General features: G+C 39.7%; 2 protein-coding genes across 2 annotated transcripts in view; one reads left to right on the top strand and one right to left on the bottom strand.

The window, feature by feature from the left end:
* The first annotated feature begins 737 nt into the window (after positions 1-737).
* LOC134854738 (uncharacterized) lies at positions 738-2,826 on the top strand. Its single transcript, XM_063871097.1, has 3 exons — positions 738-1,918; positions 2,177-2,412; positions 2,612-2,826. The coding sequence occupies exons 1-3, from the start codon at positions 738-740 to the stop codon at positions 2,824-2,826; spliced, it is 1,632 nt and encodes a 543-aa protein (XP_063727167.1).
* A 6,541-nt stretch (positions 2,827-9,367) lies between these two features.
* The window catches only part of LOC134853912 (ubiquitin-conjugating enzyme E2 K-like), a 188,779-nt gene continuing 172,575 nt past the window's right edge, over positions 9,368-25,571 (bottom strand). Inside the window, exons 2-6 of the mRNA XM_063869878.1 lie at positions 17,630-17,728; positions 17,210-17,542; positions 10,009-10,072; positions 9,816-9,931; positions 9,368-9,649 (exon numbers count right to left, since the gene is read on the bottom strand). Of these exons, the coding sequence (XP_063725948.1) occupies positions 9,578-9,649; positions 9,816-9,931; positions 10,009-10,072; positions 17,210-17,542; positions 17,630-17,701 (657 nt within the window). The 5' untranslated portion in view covers positions 17,702-17,728 and the 3' untranslated portion in view covers positions 9,368-9,577. The remainder of the gene's footprint in view (positions 9,650-9,815; positions 9,932-10,008; positions 10,073-17,209; positions 17,543-17,629; positions 17,729-25,571) is intronic.

Genomic DNA, 25,571 nt, shown 5'->3' with positions numbered 1-25,571 from the left:
TAATTAAATTATATACGGATTTATTATAATTTTAGGCAAGAGAATTTGCGAGTATACTTTTTCAACGTAACGTTTGTGTGCAAAATTTATCGAATTAAAAGTTTTCCTTTTTGAAAATATTGACTAGATAAATTGCTTTAAAAGTATTTATTTAACCTGCAACTAATTTGTGTAAAGTTTTGGATGGTGGAAAATTGGCAATTTTACAATCGGTCTAATCAAACTATATGCGATTTATGCATTATCTATGAGGCTCAACGCGGAAGCGCAGCGATTTCATCCAAATTTCAAAGCGCTCGAATAATCCAAAGGTTGTAAGCTAACTGGTCCCTGCCAGACTCGAATTATATTTTTCAGTTTTTGTTACTCTTTCAAGTATATTTTTTTCATTTTCATTTTTAGTATATTTGGGAGCTAATTTTTGTCATTTTATATTGCAAAGTGCAGATTCGCCTTGTACTGTTGCGCAGATAACTGATCGGAACTTTGTCTACTACTTTCGCTGGAACCGACTTCTTGCTTGGCGTTAATATTCGGTTTGCAGGGGCTTATTATCTTCAGCGCTACTATTAAAAATGTTTATGCTTTACTGGTTAACGGAGAATATTCTATCCGTGGAGAGATTACCTGACCGCATTATATGTGCTAAGGTGATAATTGAAAGCAAAATTTACAACTTTGTTTCTGCATATGCTCCCCAGCAGGGCCGCCTTGATATAGAGAAAGATTTGTTTTATATGGCGCTTTGCGACTTTCTATTTAAATTGCCAAATAAAGAAGAGGTGGTCATTGCTGGCGACATGAACGGACACTGTGGTTCGGACCAAATAAACTACGAATCAGTTCTTGGCAGGTATGGAGTGGGAGGAAGAAACCCTGAGGGTATCAGAGTAAATACATTCTTCAGGAAAAGGGAACAACAGCATTGGACCTATGCCAGTGGCGATAGACGCAGTCAGCTGGATCTGTTCCTATGCAATCGAAATGTTCGGCGTAATATCACGAATTTCACGACTTTCCCAGGAGAATGTATAGCACCGCAACATAAACTATGCTGTGCATATTTCAAAGTTAGATGTTCTAAGACAAAGAAAGCGAAAGGCCAGATAACCACGATTAAATCGCATAAATTGAAGGATGCAGTGCATCAAAGCCAGTTAAATGAGAAGTTGAGTGAAAAATTGTCACCAAATATTTCCTGGAAAGAATTACAACACGCAATTGTAGATTCAGCTAGGACAGTTTGTGGAGTGAAAAGCAACAAGAAACAATTCAATCATGACAATTGGTGGTGGGACGAAGCTATGAGGGAGACACTGAAAGCAAAGCGGGAAGCCTATAAAAAGTTCAAGGCCAGTGACACAACTGCAAACAAACTCGTATACGCCGAGTTGAAAAAGAAGGCCAAACGAGAAGTTTCTAGAGCTAAAGCTAACGCATGTCAAAGGTGGTGCGCAGACTTAAATAGCAAAAAAGGTCGTGAGAAAATGTTCCGACTGGCTAGATGCACAGCTACCGAAAGTCATGATGTTCGGGGAGGTAAATTCATTAAGAACGAAAGTGGCATACTCCTCACTGACGGGACTGATGTCCTCGAAAGATGGCGCGAGTATTTTGACTCGCTCTCTTCCAAACCAGCCATCGGTTCTATGATGGACTCTCTTCCCATCCATGGGCCTATCAGGGAAATTACCGAAACTGAAGTTGGCAAGGCAGTTATGCATTCATCTGACGGTAAAACACCCGGACCATCGTCCATAACGGCTGAAATGCTGAAAGCCTTGGACGCATCCAATTTCTCTGTCTTGACAAGCGTTCTACAAAGTGTCATTGACTCGGGGAAAATCCCGGATGAGTGGTGTACGAGTGATACCGTGACCATCTACAAAGGAAAAGGGGACCCCTTGCTATGTGGATCGTACAGGGGGATTCGCCTATTAGAGCACCCTATGAAGGTTTTTGAGCGTGTCATCGAATCACGCCTTCGCGGCATTGTATCGATAAATGACAGACAAAGAGGCTTTATGCCTAACCGAAGCGCAACCGATGCTATTCATCTGCTCCGTAGGTTGCAGGAAAAGTTCTTAGCAAAGAAACAAAAGCTTTATCATGTCTTTGTAGACTTAGAAAAAGCCTTCGATAAAGTACCAAGATATTTGATCGAGTGGTCTCTTAGGAGACAATACGTCCCTGAGAATCTAGTCAAAACGGTCATGTCGTTATACAGAAACTCGGTCTCCTGTATGAGGCGAGGAAATCAAAGGTCAAACCAATTCCAGGTCAACACTGGTGTGCACCAGGGCTCTGTCTTGAGTCCACTGCTCTTCATTCTGATAATTGAAGAACTCACCAAGGAATGTGGTGACGGAATTCCATGGGAAATTCTGTTTGCAGACGACTTGGTGCTGACAAGTGAGACCTTCGAGGGCGTGTTGCAAAAGTTTGCAAAGTGGAGAACAATTTTTGAATCAAATGGCATGAAAGTTAACATGGACAAAACGAAGTTAATGGTTACCGGGGAAGAGGGAAAGACCATAAAGTCGGGTGATTACCCTTGTGGGGTTTGCAGCAAAGGGGTCGGTAGTAATTCTATGATGTGTACTTCATGTAGGCTATGGGTACACAGAAGGTGCAGTGGCTTGTGGGCAAGCCAACGCCTCTCTGAAACCTTTGTTTGCAAAGTTTGCCAGAATCCCAAATCCAAGGCAACAGATAGTAAAATCACACTTGCAGATGGTGAAATTGAAAAGGTGGGTCAGTTCAAATATCTGGGGGACATGCTTCATCCGGATGGGAAGGTGGAAACTGCTGTGCGAGCCCGCATAAATTCCTTCTGGTTGAAGTTTAGAGAACTATCCAGACTCTTATTGGATAAGAATCTTCCACTTGTTCCGCGGGTTTTGATCTACAAGAGCTGTCTGCGTCCAGTGTTGTTATATGGAGCTGAAACTTGGTCAATGACAGACTCAAATTTTAAAATATTGAGATCAACGGAACTTAAAGTACTGCGATGGGTAATTGGTACTGACCTACATATGATCGCTTCTCGTTCTATTTATGAGCGTTGCGGTATTGACCATCTAGACATTTATTTGAGGAGGTCCCGTCTTCGGTGGTTCGGGCACACTCAGAGGAGCGTGCTCCTTGCAAATGCGCTAACAAACGTTTGTGTCCCCGGACCCAGATCAAAGGGTAGGCCGAAGAAGACATGGGACAAAACAATAGAGGAAGACCTATCCTTGCTGGGACTGAAAAAGGAGGAAGCCATGGACAGGGATTTGTGGAAAGCATTGTTGTCTAACCCCGTGTAGCACGGGAAAAAGACACAAAACGTTGATGATGATGATGATGAGGTTGTAGAATTAAGGTCATTTATTTAGTTTTTTCGTTCACGTGTAGGTTGTAGATTGAAGGTCATTTAATTAGTTTTTTTGTTCATGGTAAATTAGTGGTAAGATTTTTTGAGATTTTAAGATATAGATGCTATGAGTTGACTGATTAATTATTTTATTAGACAAAAGTACTCTTCGCAATAATTCTCTATCTACCTCAAACTATGCTGAAACCTACTTAGACTCGTTGCTCTATTGGATTCCTATTCTGACAAAGACTCAACCATGGAGCAGGAACTAGCGAACTGTCATGCGGTGTATGACATAGCAACATGCAAGAAGAGAAGAGTTTGCGTCACAATCAAGAAGTACAGTGTGGACAAGCCAACCTGCATTCAGATTCGACTCTTCACTGCAAAGGAGAACGAAGTCTTGAAGCAAGTTGCCTATGACAACTATACTTTGAACGAATTCAAAGGACTCGCCCAAGTCTTGGGAGACTATGTTTGTTGAGAACAGCAAAGTTCAATAGTTTTGTTGAGTGATGTTATTATAGTCGTGTAATTCAAATATTCATCTTCTTGAATCATTTTTTAAAATTTCTTCGAGCTGAACAGTATGAGTTGAAACAATGATTTTTCCAGAAATCTTGTTTGAAAGCTTCAAAATAAATTGGTACTTCTTATTATCATCTTACAAAAAAAGTACCAGAAACTTTTGCTAACAGTTTTTGAATCTCAAAATTTACCAAACTTGCAAGATTTGGGTACAGAATCAAAATCTCTCAATTTGAGTGGAGTGGACTTTGCACGATGGAAGACGTAAAGTTTTTTCAAGTTATCGTTCAGATATTAAAAAAAAAACAGATCTTATAGAGTAACGTAGAAAAAACACATATCCACCAGCAGAAGCTTTGCTTTCCTTATTTACAGGGTAACCATAGTTTTTGGAAGTGCCCAAAAGCCAGAAAGTCACAAAACCAATCGTGAAAGCACTCACAACGTGCTTTTACGTGGAGCAGAGAAAGTATTCCCACCAAGGGAGGATAACAAAGACTATTCGTCATTAAGAGAGGCAATGCGCAAAAATATGTCCACTCACGCATTTTTCAGTGATGCCATTACTGGGGAGTCAACTAAAGGTCTCTTGCCTATCGCATCACTTGCCGTTTCTTGATTCGAAGAAAAAACGACCTTGTCCTTGGCGATAGTGTTTCTACGCACTCGTTGGTATCTGCCATTTTTGTAAAGCGGCTCAATTTGATTGGTACTCCCGTTAGTCTCAACACAATTGGGTATAATTCTAAAAGGGTGATGAAAACTCATCAAGTGAGGTTCGAAGTTAGTAGTAGTTGGAGGTTAAGAGGGGGCCCTGAGAGACCCCCATGTTTTAAGATTAGGAATAGAGTATCCGGTCTCCCAGCTATGTATCAAGATTGGCCATAGAGTTTACAATGTATTAGCATAGGGAATATGATTGGTAAGGTTTTATGCTTTATGAAATGCTAAGAGAATGGTAAGAAAAAATAAATTTTTTGGATTTTGTGTGGAAATGTCTTGTTTTTTTTTCGCAAAAATTTTGGCACGCGTTATCTAATTGGTGTATATCAATGGTTAATTACGTGTAGTTTATAGAACGTAGGTCATTTATTTAGTCTTTTCGTTCATGGTTAATTAGTGGTAAGAATTTTTGAGTTTTTAGGATATGGTATAAATTGACCTATTAATTATTTTATTAGACAAAATTACTCTTCAAAACAATTCTCTATCTACCTCAAACTATGCTGAAACTTACTTAGATTCGTTGCTCTATTGGAACCCTTTTCTGACAAAGACTCAACCATGGAGCAGGAGCTAGCGAACTGTCATGCGGTGTATGACATAGCAACATACAAGAAGAGAAGAGTGTGTGTCACAATCTAGGAGTACAGTGTGAACAAGCCAACCTACATTCAGATTCGACTCAAAGGAGAACGAAGTCTTGAAGCAAGTTGCCTATGTCAACTATACTTTGATCGAATTCAAAGGACTCGCCCAAGTCTTGGGAGACTATGTTTGTTGAGAACAGCAATGTTCAATAGTTTAGTTGAGTGATGTTATTATAGTCGTGTAAATCGAATATTCATCTTCTTGAATCATTTTTTAAATTTCTTTGAGCTGAACAGTATGAGTTGGAACAATGGTTTTTCCAGAAATCTTGTTTTAAAGCTTCAAAAAAAATTGGTACTTCTTAAAATTATCTTACAAAAAAGTCCCAGAAATATTTGCTAACAGTTTTTGAATCTCAAATTTTACCAAATTTGCAAGATTTGGATACAGAATCGAAATCTTTCAATTTGAGTGGACTTGGCATGATGGAAGACATAAAGTTTTTTCAAGTTATCGTTCAGATATTTAAAAAGAAAACGGATCTTATAGAGTATCGTAGAAACAAAAACACATATCGCCGAGCAGAAGCTTTGCTTTTCTTGTTTACATGGTAACCATAGTTTTTGGAAGTGCCCAAAAGCCAGAAAGTTACAAAACCAATTGTGAAAGCACTCACAACGTGCTTTTACGTGAAGCAGAGGAAGTATTCCCACCAAGGGAGGATAACAAAGTCTGTTCGTCATTAAGAGAGGCAATGCGCAAAAATATGTCCACTCACGCATTTTTCAGTGATGGGATTACTGAGGAGTCAACTAAAGGTCTCTTGCCCATCGCATCACTTGCCGTTTCTTGACTCGAAGAAAAAAACGACCTTGTCCTTTGCGATAGTGTTTCTACGCACTTGTTGGTAGCTGCCACTTTTGTAAAGCGGCTCAATTTGATTAGTACTCCCGTTAGTCTCAACACAATTGGGTACATCTCTAGAAGGGTGATGAAAACTCATCAAATCAGGTTCGAAGTTAGTAGTAGTTGGAGGTTAAGAGAGCGGCCATGAGAGACCCCCATGTTTTAAGATAGGGAAAAAAGCATCCGGTCTCCCAGCTATGTATCAACATTGGGCATAGAGTTTACAAGGTATTAGAGTAGGGAATATGATTGGTAAGGTTTCATGGTTTATGAAATGCTAAGAGACTAATACGAAAAACTAAATTTTTTGGATTTGTGTGGAAATGTCTAGTTTTTTTTTCAAAAAAAATTTTGGCACGCGTTATCTAATTGGTGTATACCAATGGTTAATTAAGTGTAGCTTGTAGAATGAAGGTCATGTATTTAGTTTCTTCGTTCATGGTAAATTAGTGGTAAGAATTTTTGAGATTTTAAGATATGGCATAAACTGATATGAATTATTTTATTAGACAAAATACTCTTCAAAACAATTCTCTATCTACCTCAAACTATGCTGTAAGCTACTTAGACTCGTGGCTCTATTGGAACCCTATTCTGACAAAGACTCGACAATGTAGCAGGATCTAGCGAACTGTCATGCGGTGTATGAGATAGCAACATACAAGAAGAGAAGACTTTGTGTCACAATCAAGAAGTACAGTGTGAACAAGCCAACCTGCATTCAGATTCGACTCTTCACTGCAAAGGACAACGACGTCTTGAAGCAAGTTGCCTATGTCAACTATACTTTGAACGACTTCAAAGGACTCGCCCAAGTCTTGGGAGACTATGTTAGTTGAGAACAGCAAGATTCAATAGTTTTGTTGAGTGATGTTATTATAGTCGTGTAATTCGAATATTCATCTTCTTGAATCATTTTTTAAATTTCTTTGAGCTGAACAGTATGAGTTGGAACAATGGTTTTTCCAGAAATCTTGTTTTGAAGCTTCAAAATAAATTGGTACTTCTTAAAATCATCTCACAAAAAAAAGTCCCCGAAACTTTTGCTAACAATTTTTTAATCTCAAAATTTAACAAAATTGCAAGACTTGGATACAGAATCAAAATCTCTCAATTTGAGTGGAATTTGCATGATGGAAGGCGTAAAGTTTTTTCAAGTTATCGTTCAGATGTTTAAAAAAAACAGATCTTATAGAGTATCGTAGAAAAACACAAATCACACATAAATTACACATAGATAAATCTTCGAGATTTTTCATGATGGATTTTTCTCAAGATATACATTATAAGCTAAATTTCAGTAAAATTATCTCACATTACTAATGAATTAATTTGACTTTCTATCTGAATTCAGTATTTGCTTAGTTTCTGCTTTATCTACTATCTACCAACTTAATGCATTTTGAACAAATTTTTACTTGAAAAATGAATTTTAGAAGGAAAAATTTATCATTTCAACGAACGTTCAATAATTCGAGGCAGAATCATTACCATAAATCCTTTGCTAAAAAGTAGCGATTACTTATAGTGTATCATTTTTGTGTGTGTGCTAATGAAGAGGAGATTCCCACTACCCATTTTCCCCATTGGTCAAAAATCGAAACTTTGACTATTCTGTGGGCCATAACTTTATGTTTAAAAATAATTTGGGCGCAGCCACTTATGCAGGGGAGCTTTTAAAAACAGTTTTCAATCAAACGTTAGCCTCATAATTTCAGAGGTGTATTCTAGAAAACGAAAAAAAGTCAAAACTATGGTGCAAACATTCTCCAACACATTTCGAAGACTCTAGACAAACGTGGACAAGCAAAAAAGATCCTATTCGGCATACAGGTGAGAAGGCGTTTTTTAAATTGATTCCCAAGTTTTTTAAAATCAGTAGAACTTTGAAAAAAAATCTCCATAACGAAATAAAAGAAATTTCAAGAAACCGATTGGTAACATAAAACCAACTTAAAAGCGGCAGAGAGCAGTATTATAATTGTTTTTCCCTTAAAATACGAGCCAAATTTAGGTCACTAAGCCAATGAAAAACAGGCAGAAATAATTTGAGCCGATAAAAATGTTTTCAAGGGAAATAAAAGACAGTCAAGGTAAGTTAATTTACAAATTGAGCGCGTAAACCAATTGCTGAAAGCAACACCAAAAAAAGTTCGCGCAGCAAAAAAAATCGATTCCATGATGCTCCAACTAAGCCGACAGCAGATAAATATTTGGCCGACAATTTATTTTAAAAAGATTTTCCGTTTGAAAAAAAGTTCCTGGTCAGATTTGAACCAAAGACCTTTGCCGTCTCAGGCATATTGTGTACCTACAGGCTAAGTTGCCCGGTAATGCTGACAAACTTGAATACATGAAACATTATCGCAAGGGTAATAAGTTTTGTAAGCCTGGTTTTAGAATGTGCAGCTATACTGTTTCCATTTATTAGACTATTCGCAGGTGTTTACTCTGCGACCAACTGTTTTTTCTATGATTTTTCTAACGAGCGCCTTATCTGGAAAACTCCGAGATTGATATTTTTTCCCTACAGAGAAAAGGGTGAAAAAGCATTGTTTGTAATTTTAGGTATTATAGTTAAACTTGTTTCAGGTCTAGCAAGTACATGAAATAGTTCCTTTTAACTCTTTGACATGTTTATACCAAAAATGTGAAGCAACTGGCAAAGATCGAGCAACGTCCCTTGAACTCACTGACAGAGTTGCTCGTTATTGCTTCTGAGAAGAATTTGAAATGTTTTGCCCAAATTTGTGGAGATAATACTATTATAGAACTTTGTTGCACCGAGTCAGAGGCTCACTTTGATATAGCTTGCTAATCAATTGAATTGGCAGTTTAAGCGTAATCATTGATTTACTTAAGGAAGTCAGAAAATTTTTTGTGCAAACTTTGGTTCCGAGCTTCGCAAAAGAAATTGAACCAGAATAACTCTAAGCAACTTCTTCTAAGCAACTTTCTCAGCTTTCTAGGCAAAATTCTAAGCAACTTTAATTCTGATCATTTTTTGTCAAATCTCAACACAATTTGAGAAAAACCCGTTTTAAGTTTCATGTTTTGTTGATCTTGTCCAGAAATTTTTAATCAGCTCTGTATCAAAACTTTCAAACACACGACCTAAATTTCATAGAGACACCAAAGTGACTGATGTTCATATTTACAGAATACGCGAAACAATCTTCCCCTAGCATTAGTTGCGATCATCCAATAAAACAACACCCTAAATGCAGAGCTCAAATTTCGACGAATAAGACCATAGAATACTTCATTAAGGCAATATAAATTGTGATGAAAAATTACATTCTACTCAATACAGACTGTCGTTATGGAAACAACAAACCTCTCTCGTGAGATGGAATTTACATTTTATCTTACATTTCAACTCAGTCACCAAGTATCAAATTATTTCACGTAGCTTAATAGTTCCACGAGTTCTGTTCAAAGCAGAGCCCTTCATGTTCTGTAGTAAATAATTCACTGGAAAAGATATTCAACAGCCATTTGTTTGTTCCAGCATTTCATAGACAGTGCCGCTATACTCTGCTCCTACAAGATATAGCGATATAATTATACATTTTTTTTCAATAATCTGAATTGCATTTTTATGCAATTGGTCGATACCTCCCACCTGCATTTCCTTCTTATGCATGTCTTAACGTCTTATGTAGTCAAATTCAAAAATAATAATTAAAATAATAATTTCAAAACTTACTTGTGAGAATCCCATGTCTACCAGATCATGGATCATTGTGGAATATTCTGAGGCGTATGATGGTTTCTGAACGGGCTTCACCAGACTCGCCATTTCGATGAACTCTTTCTTATCCCCTGCAAGAAACAAACAAACTTGTAACTAGATCAGGTAATTTGGATTCAATTCGACGCCATAGAGAGGCATTACTCACAACTGGCATAGTAGTACGTCCAGAAAGCGGCTGTCTTTTTGAAAATCGCGCGGTTGTCGCGGAACTGAAGCAAAAAGGCACAACGTGAACAATGAACACAACACAAATTTCTCGACGAACGCTCGGTACTACTTTCAGATAATTGAATTATAAGTATTTGGATGAACTCAAGATTCCATCAGGTATCTGACCTTGACAAAATGAAATGATACTCTCCAACGCTCTACACTGAGGCGAAGAAGCGGAGCTTCGCATCACTACGTCAAACGTTATGCAGATGCGGGACGAAATGCGTAATTTCAAAATTGGACTTTGCCCAAAGCCGTAGTTGTTTCGAAAATGAACTATGACTGCCACTTTGACTCTTCTACAATTTTCCATCCCCCTCCGAAAAATTACAAATTGGTAAACACTTACCAAACAGCAAAAAATGAAAAGTGTCTAAGAACTCGAGGAAACTGAAAAATCAAATTTTTTGAAGTACATCATAAAGAAAAAATTAATTTAAAATAATGCGCTTTGCATTTCAAGAAAATTATCTATTGAGTTTTTGCATAAAACAATCCCAATTACAGACACTGGGTCAGTATTTTTTTTATTTCACTGGAAAATTTAACCCAGCCGACAATAAAAAAAGTATTTAACACCCATAAAGTTATGTAAATTTCTCGCGAAAACAAAAAAACAGGGTGCTGCTGAAGTGGCACAGCAACCGACCACGGTTATCCTTTTAACAAAAAAGGCGGTGAAAAATTGAACAAAATTTAACAGTAGGAAAGGACTTTCCAAAATTACCCGGTGGTACGTCAGTAAAACGATGTATCAGTAAAGCAAAAACGAGCGGACCAGATCAGTCAACCGAAAATTTATTATTCATTTAGGTAATCACATTATGTAAAAACTGAGATTTTTACGAAATGACAATTTTTTTTCTCTCAAAACAAAAATTGAACCTTGAAATAAAATAGCTCTTCCCATCAACCTCGTGGTTTTAAAATTATTGTTTCAGCTCAGGTAAAATTCATTCTTAAAAATCTTTAAATCTGCAATTGTTAGGTAAATCGGTTTACTGATCTGGTAATTTACTGACACATCGGTTTATTGTACGCACCCCGATAACGCAGAGGCAAGTGGAGCTTCGCACCAGTTGCAAAAAAAGTGGAAAATCATTCAAAATTGCAGCACAAAATGCTAATCTCAACACAAACAGTTCAAAATCTAAAGAGGCGCCACATATCATAAAGTTAATTCTATAAAACAGTCACAAAAAAATGAAGAAAACGAATGACAAGAAAAACTTTTCGGGCAATTTTGATGTTTTTCACTCAGAAAAAACAGTTTTCGATCTCCACTCACTATTCACCATAATAAATCTGAAATTTTCAAAAACTACACAAAGAACGGCTATAAACTAGCAAACGAAAAAAAATAGAATGAAAAGGAACGCTGTGAATTTAAGGAAACCCTCTATAAAATGAATAACGGAAAGACGACTTGAAGCCGACAAATGTAGAAGAAAAAATTCATTCAATCGACAAACTTATATTGTAAGAAGTATACATTCTCAAAGCTACTTAGCGCTAAAACCTCTATAGATAACATTCAACTCAGCGATCTAGCAGGTCTTTAGAAAATCGGTAATTAAGCCGACAATCTTTTAGCCGAATTTGAAAGTAAGAAAAAAGAAATTTTATTCAAAAATGTTTACCATGTTTAGGTTTGAAAAGCACAAAAGAATTCACGTTAGTATAAATAGATCGCGGCAAAAAAGTAAACGGCTGCATTTGAAGTCATATGACGAGGATTAACTTCCTCACGACGCGCGCTGAAATCTGAGAACAACGCACGTTTTTCATAGGAAAAAATCAAGTAAAGGAAATGTAAAATACAAAGGGCAAGGTAAAAAAGCGGGCAAAATTACAGATTTTCATTTAAAAACGTTTGGTCAGCCTATATAACACTTTAAATAACACTATGAGCCTAACTCAAATTTGAAATGCGTAAAGCCCAGAAAAAAATTCAGAACGTTTCCAGCTTTTCTTGAGTGACGTTGCGTTGGAAAATGACGCAAACCGCATGATTGGAAAAACACGCAATAAACCTAACAACGACTTGACTTTTTCAGAGATCAAGAATTGTGCCTAAACAAGGTAGTAGCAGTAGAATACACCATCTATAAAAATTAATGACAGGTGCTGCAGTAAGTAAACGCGCATTTCCTGAAAGTCCACCATCCTCCGAATAATTCTTATTTATATTTGAGCTTACCCTCAACATATCGGTATCCATACTCCACGAACACTATTTAGATTGTTTTTAATTTAACGAATCCACTAAAAATGAGCCAACTGCAAAAAAAAGCAAATTCTTGCAATTTTCTCTGGTCTTCACTCATTGTTTCTGACAAATAAAGAACATAACGAAAATGCAGTTAAAACTCAAGGCTTTCAAATCATGTAACCATCTTGTCAGCTATCGCAACACAGATAAAACTTTCTTTATAACAGCATGCTCATTGGGGGAACGTTTGAAGACAAATTTCCATTTGAGTTAATCTTCCGACACATTCTGAACTTTAACCGAAATAAAAAGTATCCAATAGACGAGTACAGATATGCCGCCTTTATCTGGTGGATTCGACAGACAGCATCAGCTGTCTGCAAATGGCACAAACGCAACCTTTCGACAACGGAGCGCCGATTCATCGCGAAGCCCGCATTAATCCCAGCCCAGGTCCCGAGTCTCAAAGACCATCATCAAGAAATCACTCCTCACGAGACTCCAAACACAGATACTTGCACTCCCCGTAACTCAAAGACCTAACCGCTCAGTCCAAACTATTAACTCTCATTGCTAATACCCCAAAATACGAACAACATACTAACTGGCGCACTCATAGACCACGGTTATCAAACACGAACCTACTTAACAGCTACAATTCAAACTCTTTTGAGCCCGTAATTTCGTTAAACCCCATTAGCTTTCTTAACCCCTTTAACTCAAAGTTTAAGGCCTTTAACAACTTAATTGCGTTGGTATATCAGTCAAAGTCCCCGGAGCTGCAGCTTCACCGGGCGAACAACAAATACATCTCGCAGTGCTCAAAGAAACTTAATTAAAAACCAGCTGCCTAAATTTTAAAAAAAATTGGACCCATCAATTCTTAACTCAGAACGGATTGCACACTTAAGGGCCGCGGCGTGATAATCGCTGATTATAACTCTTTTTTTTGCACCAGAAGCTAGAATGAAACGAAGATGAAATTTCAAAATTAAGGCCAACAACCAAAGCCTACGAATCTCGAACGTCTACATCCCTCCGCTCAGCAGCTGCTCAAATGATTAGAAACTGTCCATCACCCAATGACTCACCGAGGAAAAAAGATTAATGCTGTGAGACGTAAAAAAAAGTTTCAATAAAATATTCCGGAAAACTGTACGCAGCAAGATAACCGATGAAATCTTAGGCTGTTTTTATCCAATAAACGACTTTAACCAAATTCGGCTCAAGTATGATAGATCAACATCACCATCGCCGCCAGACATATCACTTGCATCTCCATCTTGATTATTGTTGCTAAGGATCTGGTCATCTGCCTATTTTAATTCAACTTCTATTGAGCAATTAAAGTCTTTTCTCTAAAAACAAACTTGCATTAACTTTTAGAAAAACAATTGTCCAAGTTTAAGTGATGCAATCGAACACGCATTAGGATTAGTGCTCCTACCAAAAAAAAGTAAACATAGTGGATAAAAACTACATGACTTTTATTTAGCGGCCGCTCGTCGTCATAATCACGCCAAAGGAATTCGCGCAAACTGCAATTTCGATTGCACTCAAAATGTCAAATTCGGGAGGGTAGTTTTCGAGAATAAAAAATTGCAAAAAAAACGGTCAAATATCAAATTTTGACTTTTCCGAGGGTCATAAGTTTTTTCTGATCAAAAAAATTGGGGGTGTTCGAGCATTCAAAGAAGCTATTACAAGCCGTTCACTGGATTGAACCCAAAATCCCATATATGGGAGGGTATTTTTTGGTAAAAATCATAAAATTTAGAAAAGAAAACGCTCGGAAATAGCGACTTAGAAAAAAACTGAGTGCGATAACTTTTTGTGTAAAAAAAACTTTCTGCTCGTCCGCTTATGCAGGGCAGCTTCTCACTGCCCGTTGTCTCCATTGAACCTGCACCCAGTTTTTCTCCGAAACTTCAGCCTCAACGCTTACTCCTCTGTGAGCCTGAATACTCCTCTAGAGTCTTTTCTATTCACCCCTTCGTCTACAGCCTTCGTTTAAGTCTGTGGGGGAATATTTGACCCATATTTTTGTGGGGAATGTTTGACCCGGATTTAAGACTTTTATCGTTTTCTCTAAAACTACTACCACTCTCAAATCTGGGTTCAAATTTGACATTTTGAGTGCAATCGAAATTGCAGTTTACGCGAATTCCTCACGCCAAAGGAATTCGCGCAAACTGCAATTTCGACTGCACTCAAAATGTCAAATTCGGGAGGGTAGTTTTCGAGAATAAAAAATTGCAAAAAACAGTCAAATAAAAAATTTTGACTTTTCCGAGGGTCATAAGTTTTTTCTGATCAAAAAAATTGGGGGTGTTTGCGCATTCAAAGAAGCTATTACAAGCCGTTTACTGGATTGAACCCAAAATCCCATATTAGGGGGGGGGGTATTTTTTGGTAAAAATCATAAAATTTAGAAAAGAAAACGCTCGAGAAATAGCGATTTAGAAAAAAAACTGAGTGCGATAACTTTTTGTGTAAAAAAAAACTATCTGCTCGTCCCCTTATGCAGTGCAGCTTCTCACTGCCCGTTGTTTCCATTGAACCTGCAATATCAGATTTGAGAAGTTAGTTTTCGAGAAAAGTCAAAGTTTCACAAAAAGGTAAAAATCAAGTTGGACGTGGCCGCATGTGCAGGGAGCTTTTCAAAACCGTTCTATTCAATGAAACCAAAAAACCCAGATTTGAGAGTGGTAGTAGTTTTCGAGAAAACGAAAAAAGTTTAAATCCGGGTCAAACATTCTCCCACAAAAATATGGGTCAAATATTCCCCCACATACTTCAACGAAGACTGTAGACGAAGGGGCGAATAGAAAAGACTCTAGAGGAGTATTCAAGCACAGAGGAGAAGGCGTTGAGGCTGACGTTTCGGAGAAAAGCTAAAAGCTTTCCAATAACAAAAAAAAATCAACAAGCCGATTATTAAACATACAACCAACTTGAAAAAGGCTGATGGGAGTGTAAATTGTCTTGCCCTTGATACAACCCAAAATTAGGTCATTAAGCCGATAAAAAATAGGTCGAACTAATTTGATCCGAGGAATTTTCTCCGCGAAACCAAAAAAACAAAGGAAACTATTCCAAGATGTGCCAACTAAGCCAACAACAGATAAGCTGACAAATAATTGTCCAATAATTTTAATTGAAACAGAATATTTGCCGTTTGAAAGAAAACAGGTCTTGGTCAGGTTCAAACCCAGACCTGTGACGTCCAAGGCATATTCGTTACCTCCCGGCTAAGTTGACTAGGAACGCGTAGAAGCTAGGATTCACTGTGAACCAAGATACAATTGATTCTTTCAAACAAATTGTTAACCCGAAAAAAGTCTGAGAAGTTTTGAGATTTGAGAAGTTAGCTTTCGAGAAAAGTCAAAGTTTCACAAAAAGGTAAAAATAAAAAAATTTGAACATTCCGAGGGCCAAAATTTTGTGTAAAAAAAGTTGGACGTGGCCGCATGTGCAGGGAGCTTTTCAAAACCGTTCTATTCATTGAAACCAAAAAAAAATCCAGATTTGAGAGTGGCAGTAGTTTTCGAGAAAACGAAAAAAGTCTAAATCCGGGTCAAACATTCCCCTACAAAAATATGGGTCAAATATTCCCCACAGACTTTAACGAAGGCTGTAGACGAAGGGGTGAACAGAAAAGACTCTAGAGGAGTATTCAGGCTCACAGAGGAGTAGGCATTGAGGCTGAAGTTTCGGAGAAAAATTAAAAGCTTTCCAATAACAAAAAAAAATCAACAAACCGATTGGTAAACATAGAACCAACTTGAAAAAGGCTGATGGGAGTGGGAGGGAAATTGTCTTTCCCTTGATACAACCCAAAATTAGGTCATTAAGCCGATAAAAAATAGGCCGAACTAATTTGATCCGAGGAATTTTTTCCGCGAAACCAAAAAACGAAGGAAACTATTCCAAGATGTGCCAACTATGCCGACAACAGATAAGCAGACAAATAATTGTCCGATAATTTTATTTGAAACAGAATATTTCCCGTTTGAAAGAAAACAGGTCTTGGTCATGTTCAAACCCAGACCTGTGACGTCCAAGGCATATTCGTTACCTCCCGGCTAAGTTGACTAGAAACGCGTAGAAGCTAGGATTCACTGTGAACCAAGATACAATTGATTCTTTCAAACAAGTTTTTAACCCGAAAAAAGTCTATATTCCAGTTCGATTACGCTTGTAATCGCAAGCGTAATATTAGAAAGATAGAACGAGTTCTGTACTTTTTTTAAAAAAATCTATCTCTCACCATTATTTCCCTTCTTCTGAGGACTCAATTCGATGAGTAATCACCATTCGAAAGCATGTTCGTTAACTATTTGTGATTGATCTTCGCTGCAGGATGTTTTTCTAACTTTTAATACTTAAAAAATTGTGTGAGCGGAGAGTCAACATTTTTAGCTGATATTTCTTAATTTGATGCTAAATTATCACAGATGTCTGATTAAAAATACCTAACCGCATAGTTTTAAAGAACAGTTGGAATATTCAAAATTTGCCCGGATACGACTAATCTGTTAATTTGAGATTCATATACTTAGTAGGCTGGACAAAACTTCGATTGATAATTAACAGTATTAGGCTGTCAGCTAAGCTACCAAATCGCGTCAAATTGAGCGGTATACAGGTATGCTGAAATTAGGCGCAACAAATTGCTGTTTAGATTGGAGCTCGTATTTAAACAGCCGAGTTTGCTTAAGCAAATAAGTAATTGATATTAATTTAGAATCCAGAGACTTCGGAAAACCTTTAACGAGAGTACGTTTGAATTTCTCAATCAACTCTTCCCTGTCTAGAAAATATATCTATTAGCAACTTGAAACATAATTGCTAGGCATAATTTAATTGAATGGAAAATTTCCATTTTAATTGCCTACAGATTTTGTTGGTCCTGAAATACCTGATTAGCAACTACTGCATCTTGAGGATCATCTGGTTCAGGTGATGCAAGCAGTGCTTGTATAGAAAGTAGCACCGTTCTTAATGTCATAGCAGCAGCCCATTGGTCTTTCAAAATATCAAGACAGATGGCGCCAGTCACACTGCTGATATTGGGATGCCATATCTTGGTCTCGAACTTAATTTTCGGCGGATTAAAAGGGTATGAGTCGGGGACTGTAATGTCTAATTTAAACTTTCCTCCCTCGTATGGTGTATCTGGGGGCCCGAAAATTTCGCCCTTGAGGTGTAGAATATTGTTGTCTACCATGTCAAGCTTGATCAATTTCAACGGCTAAAATTATAAGAGACGTTTTATTACATTTCAGCCTTTAATCAGAATATTAGACACGCTTTCATATGTCCTAGTGAACAAACTTACGTCTTTCTCATCTGTGGGCTGTGTGACTTCCTTAAACTCACGCTTGACCCTTGCGGGTGCAATTGTCGCCATTAAAAAAGTTTCGCAGAACCAAAATCTGAAATAAAAACTAGCCGAGTGTGCCATTCTCAGTAATCATAAGGTCAAAAGTATCATAGTAACCGAGGTTACAGTCAGGAGTCCCTTCGTCACGTATTCCAGTCAAAATCCCTGGAATTTTCTAGATATGGAAGTGATAATGATAAAAGATGACAAGTGTTAGAGTTCTTTTCAATTAAAATCGATACGGGTTACGTTTCTTCAATAAGAACACGCAACTCGACACGAGAAAATATAACATACAAGAAATTTTTGCTAAAAAGTAAATTTCAAACGTTTTCGCAACTATGTGCATCGTCAGGATTTTTGCAATAAACTACTCTAAATGACGATAAAACATCAATTTACAAATGTTATTTACAATAAATCACATACAAATTGGTTCTAAACCATCATGATAAAAAATTAGCCAATCACAGTTGACCTCTAAATTACTATTAAGATTAAAATACTTTTAACCTCTAAAATTAATTAAACATTTTAAAATTAATTTGTCTGGAAGTTTCTGAGTCATAATTTCGATTCAGACATGTACGTTTTGAATAAAAAACCAAAAATATTTTGGGACTAAATTTTCAGTGTTAACTCCCTGCTCCTAAACTCATCGCGCGTGTTCAAGCCCGGTTTCTCTTTCCTGATATGTGTGCCATTCTGCCAGACTGGCACAGCACAACCTTCCGGCGACGTAAAAAAGAACGACTAAAGGCCTTATTGACGAAAAAGTATTGCGAAGGAGGGTCGGAATATTCCAGAATTTTTATTTTTAAAATTTCGATTGGAAGAATATTTCTCAGAAATACGAAAAACGGCCATTTTGACTGAAAAAGTGACGAAAATCAGAACAACGACAGATATAGTGAAAAACAGTCGTACGAGAGACGGAAAGTACGAAGCCTCTTATCGTGGCAACAACGCACGATAAGACACTTAGCAGTGAATATTGGTGGAGAAGGAGGCTTCAGTGGGGGGAGAAATACACCACGGAACCCTCCCGGGACGCAAATCAGAGGAGATAAGAGCGTTATCACAGGAATATTACGGGAGCGGAGGCTTGGTCCCCCAGAGACTGTTCTATGTGAAGGGACTGTATAAACTAACTTTATAGCTGCTGGAATGTCATAGATCTCTTAATTAACAACGTTATCGTTTGATATTTCAGAATATGAGTAGCTAGAAAGAGGAAAGGGTCAATCCATCTCCAATTGATTTAATATAGAACTGTCACACAAAAACATATTAAAATAGGTTGTTCGAGCCGTGTTCTTAATGACAATCACGTAGTCTGAGGATCCGAGACTCAGCTATATGGTTGTGTTCGCATGTAAACGAAAGCTGATCAAAAGTCGTTTGACTGATGGCCTAAAAATAGTAACTTTTTACTTCGCCCTAGACAGACCAGAAAATCAACTGGCAAGGTCGAGACGGTGAAAAGCGAGTAGGATTAAGGTAACTGACGCCTGCCAGTCGTTAATAGGTACTTTTTCTACGCTCCGTCGCTGTGTAGTATTTGGGCGAATGTTACATAGACGTTTTTATGGCGCTCCTGGGTGGGCCTGTCAAAGGCATAAGACCATCATGATCAGCAAGCGTTTCAGCGACGAACACTCCGCTCCGGGCGTATGCCCGAGTCAGAGGCCTTAATGACCGTTATTGTACTAGGGGGAAGGTGCGTACCCTCCGCCCAGTACAATTTAGCTTTTTAACTCAGTTAACATAGAAAATTCCGGGGGCCGGAGGGTTAGGTGGGAAGTCATGAACCCGCTTGTCCCGAGGTCCCGGGACCAAAAACAATTAAAGAGAAAGCGTAAAACCAAACAAAAATAGTGTATAACCAAGAAAAAGCAAAAATTAAATTTATTTGAAAACAAAAAAGTACAAAAAACAGTAAAAAATCCAAAAAAGACCAAAAACAGTAAAAAACATAAAGTGACAGTTTATATGTTATTTCCGGACGAGATGTGATCTGACCTTCCTATTTGTTGTTGTTTCAGATTGATTTATATCGTTTCTGATAGAAAGATGTTGTGTTTTGGTGAAGGGTTGGATACCCTCCCTCGAGTGTAATTTGAGTGTTTAAGCACGTTAATGGTGATTTTGCCGGTGGCCGGAGGGTAGAGTGGTAAGCTGATCAACGTGTTCCACACTCAACAGGGACATCAAGGACAACATCCGCAACGACTTTTGGGTATCGTTGAAGCAATTTTAGTATCGTTTGGGTACTATTTCATTAAAACTTAAGTGGTGGGGGGCACGATTGGCGCGGTCCGATTGTACCCTCCATCGATTACAAATTTCCGAGTTAAGGGTCCTAATTCGGGTATTTTGGTGCAAAGGAGGGTATAGTACTATTCATTAACGATTACTTATAGGTTATTATCCTTATTACATATTACTTATCTCCTAAGTTAGACCCAAAAAAACACCCAATTTTGTCGAAAATCATCGATTTTCGATCAAACTGTAGACCCCCAAATTTTTGGATATCCGAGCTTTTCCGAACAACAAAAAGCTTTTATATAGGGAGTAGCTACGTAGTTCGATCCCCGTAACTAAAGAAACCGCGTGAGAAAAGACTCAGTAGAAGTTGGAAAAAACCAAAATTTTTCGGTCAAAATTTCGATAATTTTCTGAATTTTGTCAATCTGTTTTGGGGATCCGAGTTTTTGAGTTTTTAGAGTTAGAGCAATAAAATTTTTTTGCATTAGGAGCGTGCTAGCATAACGTGCTCGGTTATTAGAGAAATTCTTGAGTAACCCTCCGATCAGCTCCGTACATAGAGCTAACGACTTAAGGATCGGAAAAGGAAGGAATCGGAGGGTCCAAATTTGATAGTTATTGGCCAAATTTTTGTCTCCAAACCAATTTTGATCCGGTTTTTTGCACTATTCCAGTGCCGTACAGGGCTACTACGCTCGTTTCAATTATTTTTAGGCACTTTCGATAGGAATTGCGGAAAAAGTTTCTCAGAACCTATACAGGTGGTGAAAAAAGGCCATTTGGACAAACACGTTTTTGGCAATTTCTCAAAGACTAGTCATCCGATCGGGATAATTTTGGTACCATAAGTCGACATTTTGGACCACTTTTCCGGACCGCAACCGTTTTTGGTTTGATAATCTCGGAAAAGAAAAATTTTTTAGAATTTGTTGGTTCGGAGGGTCCAAATTACAGGTAACCCTCCGAGCGGCAGAAAATTTTATCAAAACATCTTTTTATTCAACTGGGAGGGTTGACCGTGTCAGCCAACCTAGTTTTAAGTCAGGTAGACCACTTTTGGAGACTTTGTTGCGGTGACATAACCTTTTTTCTTGATTCTTGAGGAACCCTCCGAGGTAACCCTCTGGAGTCAGCTAAGGCCCTTAGCAACCCTCCTTAGTGGAAGATTTCCACGAGGTTATCCAAAGAAGTTAAGACAGCCCCCCTGATAGAGAATTTAGCTTGTTTTGACGCTTCCTGAAGTCGATTGAAGGACCTTCTGAGTGAAGCTCAGAAATTTGAAAAATTTGGAGGTAACCCTCCGAAGTAACCCTCCGGAGCATATTAAGCATCTTATTGACCCTCCTTAGTAAATTTAGGGGGACCCTCCGAAGTGACTTGGGTGATTAAAGTACCCTCCGAAGTAGGCTAAGTGTCTTAACAACCCTCCGAAGTAACCATCCGGAGTGTCTTAAACCTTCTAAACAACCCAAAGTTAGAAACTTGAGGAAATCTTCTGTGGCAATTTGGTAAAAGGAAAATATCCATTTAATTTAAATCATATTAGGATATTAGGCGCGCTTATTAGGATCATAAGAGTCCATCTTGACCCGTAAATTTGTGATCAACTTTGGATTCTAGATCGGGTGTATCAGAATTACCCGAACAAAATTTTTTTTATTGTGATTTTGGTTGTGTGGTTGCCCTGAGCTACTTAATAGGAAAGTTCGGGCAATCCGGGAACGAATAAAGGAATACCTCGGTGAGTGTATTAGGCAAATACACACTCACTTGAGAAGAAAAGTTGTTCCCTACTCTCGTGCACTTGGAGCAGTCCGGGTGTGGGAGAGCTTTTTCATAGACTTTGAATATTTTCGATCAGAGGTTGCCTTGAGCCATTTAATAGGACAGCTCGGGCAATCGCAGGGCACCTAAAAGAAGACCTCGGTGGGTGTATTCAGCAAATACACACCCACTTGAGAAGACTGTGTCCTGGGCTTTGTTCTTTCGGATCGTTCCGATTGAGGGAAGTCTTTTTCTTTAAGACTAAGTTTTATTGATTTGTTTCTGAGTCATCACTGCTTTTTATCAAAGACTGTTTAATTTTAACAAAGCAGTGACTTGATAAATTGTGTGGCGATAAATTGATACTGACAAAAGGTCGCTGTCACCTGTAGGATATTCTTATCTGGTTATCTATTGTGTTTGGTGTGTTGATTGGATCTTGTGAAAATCTGGTGATACTGTTATACTATACGACAGGGTTGAGTTAGCATTATATCAATACTGAGCAGGCCCTGTGTGTGTGTGTGTGTAACTCTAGCTGAGTCACTAAGATTGTCACTGAGAAACCTAAGAGATTGATACTGACTTTTCGACATACGAATATAGTTTTTTTTTGTGTCACGAAGTATGCAGCGCAGGGACTCGTTAGGATCGACTACTAAGATTCCCAGGCTGAGCAAGAGCAGCACGCGAAAATTTAAAACTAGGCGTAGCCAGTACTCGTTTAGCAGCGCCTCCGACGTGTTTGCTGAAAACGAATCGACTAAAGGTCAATCTGATCTTTCAGTGAGCGAAATGAGATTGAGGAGCGAGAAAAACCTCGATGGCGATCAAAGGCGGAGCGCCGAAACCGGAACCGCGAGCGAAACGCTTGTGGACTCTTTGACGAGGAAGAACAGACGCTCATTCGACCCGACTTTGAGCCGAGCAAGGACCTCAAGCGGGAGGAAGTCGAGAGGACGGAGGAGACCTCGGAGCGTTCCGAGGTCGAGCCGCGAGAGGAAGTTTTATTCAAGGGAATGTCCAAATCGGAGACCAAGAGTCGCAGGTGGAAGGGGGAATACTCACATTCGGCTAGTACCCACTCATCTCTGGCCAAGCAGAGCAACAACGCAATGATGTCGAGTATAAGCCCGAGTGAAGAACAACCGGGTTCGAAGGCCAAGAAGAGTTGGAAGTCATTGTATGACGAGCGCATGGCGTCACTACCAACTGTAGGTTTAACTTCCAGTTATGACTACCCGGAGACATCCCATCCGGATGTAAATTTCACACCGTGCCCAAGGATCGATAAGAACGGGAAGGCGTTATCAGCCTCGCCGACCAGGCCCATGTCAGATGGGATAACGATGGGAGCGTCATCAACCTTCGACAGATTAATGACGTCCATGAGCAAGCAAAAAGGCGGTGCGTCGTCAAGCACCAGGCTGCAGCCGCAGTTGACCTCATCTACTCTGGGACTAACCCCGTCATTTGGGGCCACTGGCGACATAAGTGACATGTTCGCTGGTGTAATGAATGGTCTGGATGAACTGAGACGGGACATGACTAAAAGAATAGATCAAGTTGATGAGAGAGCTCACAAGGGTCAAGAGAATCTGAGAGATGAACTAACGCACGTGAAGTCGCAGGCGAGGGTTGATCAAGCTCAGTTGATTCGCAACACCGATCAATGCCTGGCGGAGAGCCTGGCACAGGCAAACAAGGAGTCATACGAAATAGAGGCTAGGATGACCAGAGAGATCGAACGATTGTTGAACGATCATGATAGTACCTACGCCCACACGATGACCAGCCTGGAGAACAGGTTAGATGCAAAGTCTGACTTAATGATGCGGAAGCTTGACGCGATCCTGAATGGGAGTAGTTGGCAGGAGCATTCCAACCCAAGGGAGCGCTCACGCCATGCGAATGTTGGAGATGGTACGGGCGGCAATGCCAGAGCCCAGCAAGGCTCGAGAACGAACTACGAACCTAGAAACAAGGAGCGGCCAAGGGCAGCCCCGCAGAGGCCTGGCTGGACGAATCCAGTCCCGCCGGAGGCAGATGCCACCCCGGAGACAAGGTTGCCAACCGTGCCACAAGTCAGTTCAGTACCAGATCTGACTACAGTCTCACAGGACACAACGATGTATGCCTCGATGTTTGAGCCTCTGAACAGATCTCTCGAAACATTCATCACCAGGCTCTCGAAGTCAACCGAGAGAGGAGAGAGGTCAAGAAGGACACTGAAAAAGCCGAAGTCATATAAAGACGAGTCAGACGGCTGCATTGATACTTGGATAGAGGTGATGAAGTTACACTTTGAGGAAGAGAATCTCTCCAAGAAACAAGAGTGCAGCGCGCTGACGAGCAACCTGGAGGGTACTGCATTAAGTTGCGTAATGGCGAAAAGAGCCAATGAGAGAGACAGCGCTCGCAAGATATTCGACATCCTGCTGAATCGTTTCGGCTCTGGAGTACAAGGGCACCAGGCTATGGTGAAGTTCGAGAAGAGGCGTCAAAGGGATGAAGAATCAATAGATAAATTCTTGGACGACCTTGAATTGCTCAGGAGGAGAAGCAACCCGGATGAGAGAATATCCGAGCGAAACTTGGCGATTGCTTCGAAGTTCATGGATGGAGTAAGGAGTGAGGAGTTGAAGACGATGTTGGCCACTCACTTCACCCTGTCGCTTGACCAGGTACCCACGCCTGACGACTTGCGTATGAAGTCACGCGAGTATTTACTCATAAAACCGAGGGCGCAAAATCGTTACAGCAATTATGGCAACTATAGCGGGACAAACACTGGTGTGAATTCCAGTTGGTACAAACCTCGCGATGACATGGACAAGAGGAGGTCGTGTGCGAATTGTGGTTCGATGGACCATCACGTTTCTGCGTGTTGTGCATACAAACAGAACATGAAGGCCATAGGCTACTTTCTCGAGGACGCCGACGCGACCGACGAGGATCATGAAGAGTACGTCAGAGGGCTGTGTTTCTTCTGTAATTTGGAGGGACACTTGAAGTCGGATTGTACTCAATTTTGGGACGCAGCAGCGGACGCGAAACATCCCCACCACAAAGAGGCGCTTTCGGGTGTCAAGGCCAGTCGAGCACGTCTGATGAACGAGGCTGAATCTCGGAGAAAGGAGACGACACCGAGCACCTTCACGACCAAAAAGGTTAGGACATGGCCTGACGAGGTGGTAGCCTCGAACCTCGAAGCAGAGTCGTCTAGCCCACTCAAGGTGGATTACGGCCTGGCGGCAAGGACAGCGCTGCAGAATGTCAAACAGGACCTAGCCACGAAAGAAGTGGAGCAATGGGTAAGGTCGGAGCTGGAGAGCACAGATCTTCGGGAAAGTCTTAATGTCCTGGGTAAAACGACAAAAGCAGAAGACAAAGAGGAACCCAAGAAACAGGGACTAAAACTGAACGTTATATCTGGTAAGACTTTCGGCATGACGAAGGCGGGGTCCAAAATAATGTCCATCATCACAGTCGCACGGCACCAGGTGGTCAAGAACTTGAGTGAACCATCCGAGATTACACTAGTCCACCTGGACATCTATGCCGACTACCTGAAGGAGAAGGATCCCAAACTGGACTCCAGGGCAGTGCGAGCGCTGCTCACAACGGGAGGTCCGAGACTGATGAAAGTGGACGGACATTATATCGATGTACATGGCCCTTACCCGATCCTGATGAATGTGGATGGCATCAATATCTACACGAAAGCTCACATAACTGATGCGAACGATCAGATTGGCCGGATATACATTGGTCAAGAGGAGCTGAAGGTTAGACGAATCGGACACAACGCGATGCTCGAACAAGATGCGGTGCATATTGGTTGTGAGGCCGATCTGGCCGC

This window comes from Symsagittifera roscoffensis, chromosome 9 (assembly GCF_963678635.1).
Source record: "Symsagittifera roscoffensis chromosome 9, txSymRosc1.1, whole genome shotgun sequence".
Taxonomy (NCBI): Eukaryota; Metazoa; Xenacoelomorpha; order Acoela; family Convolutidae; genus Symsagittifera; species Symsagittifera roscoffensis.
This window is presented reverse-complemented; position numbering and strand designations above follow the sequence as displayed.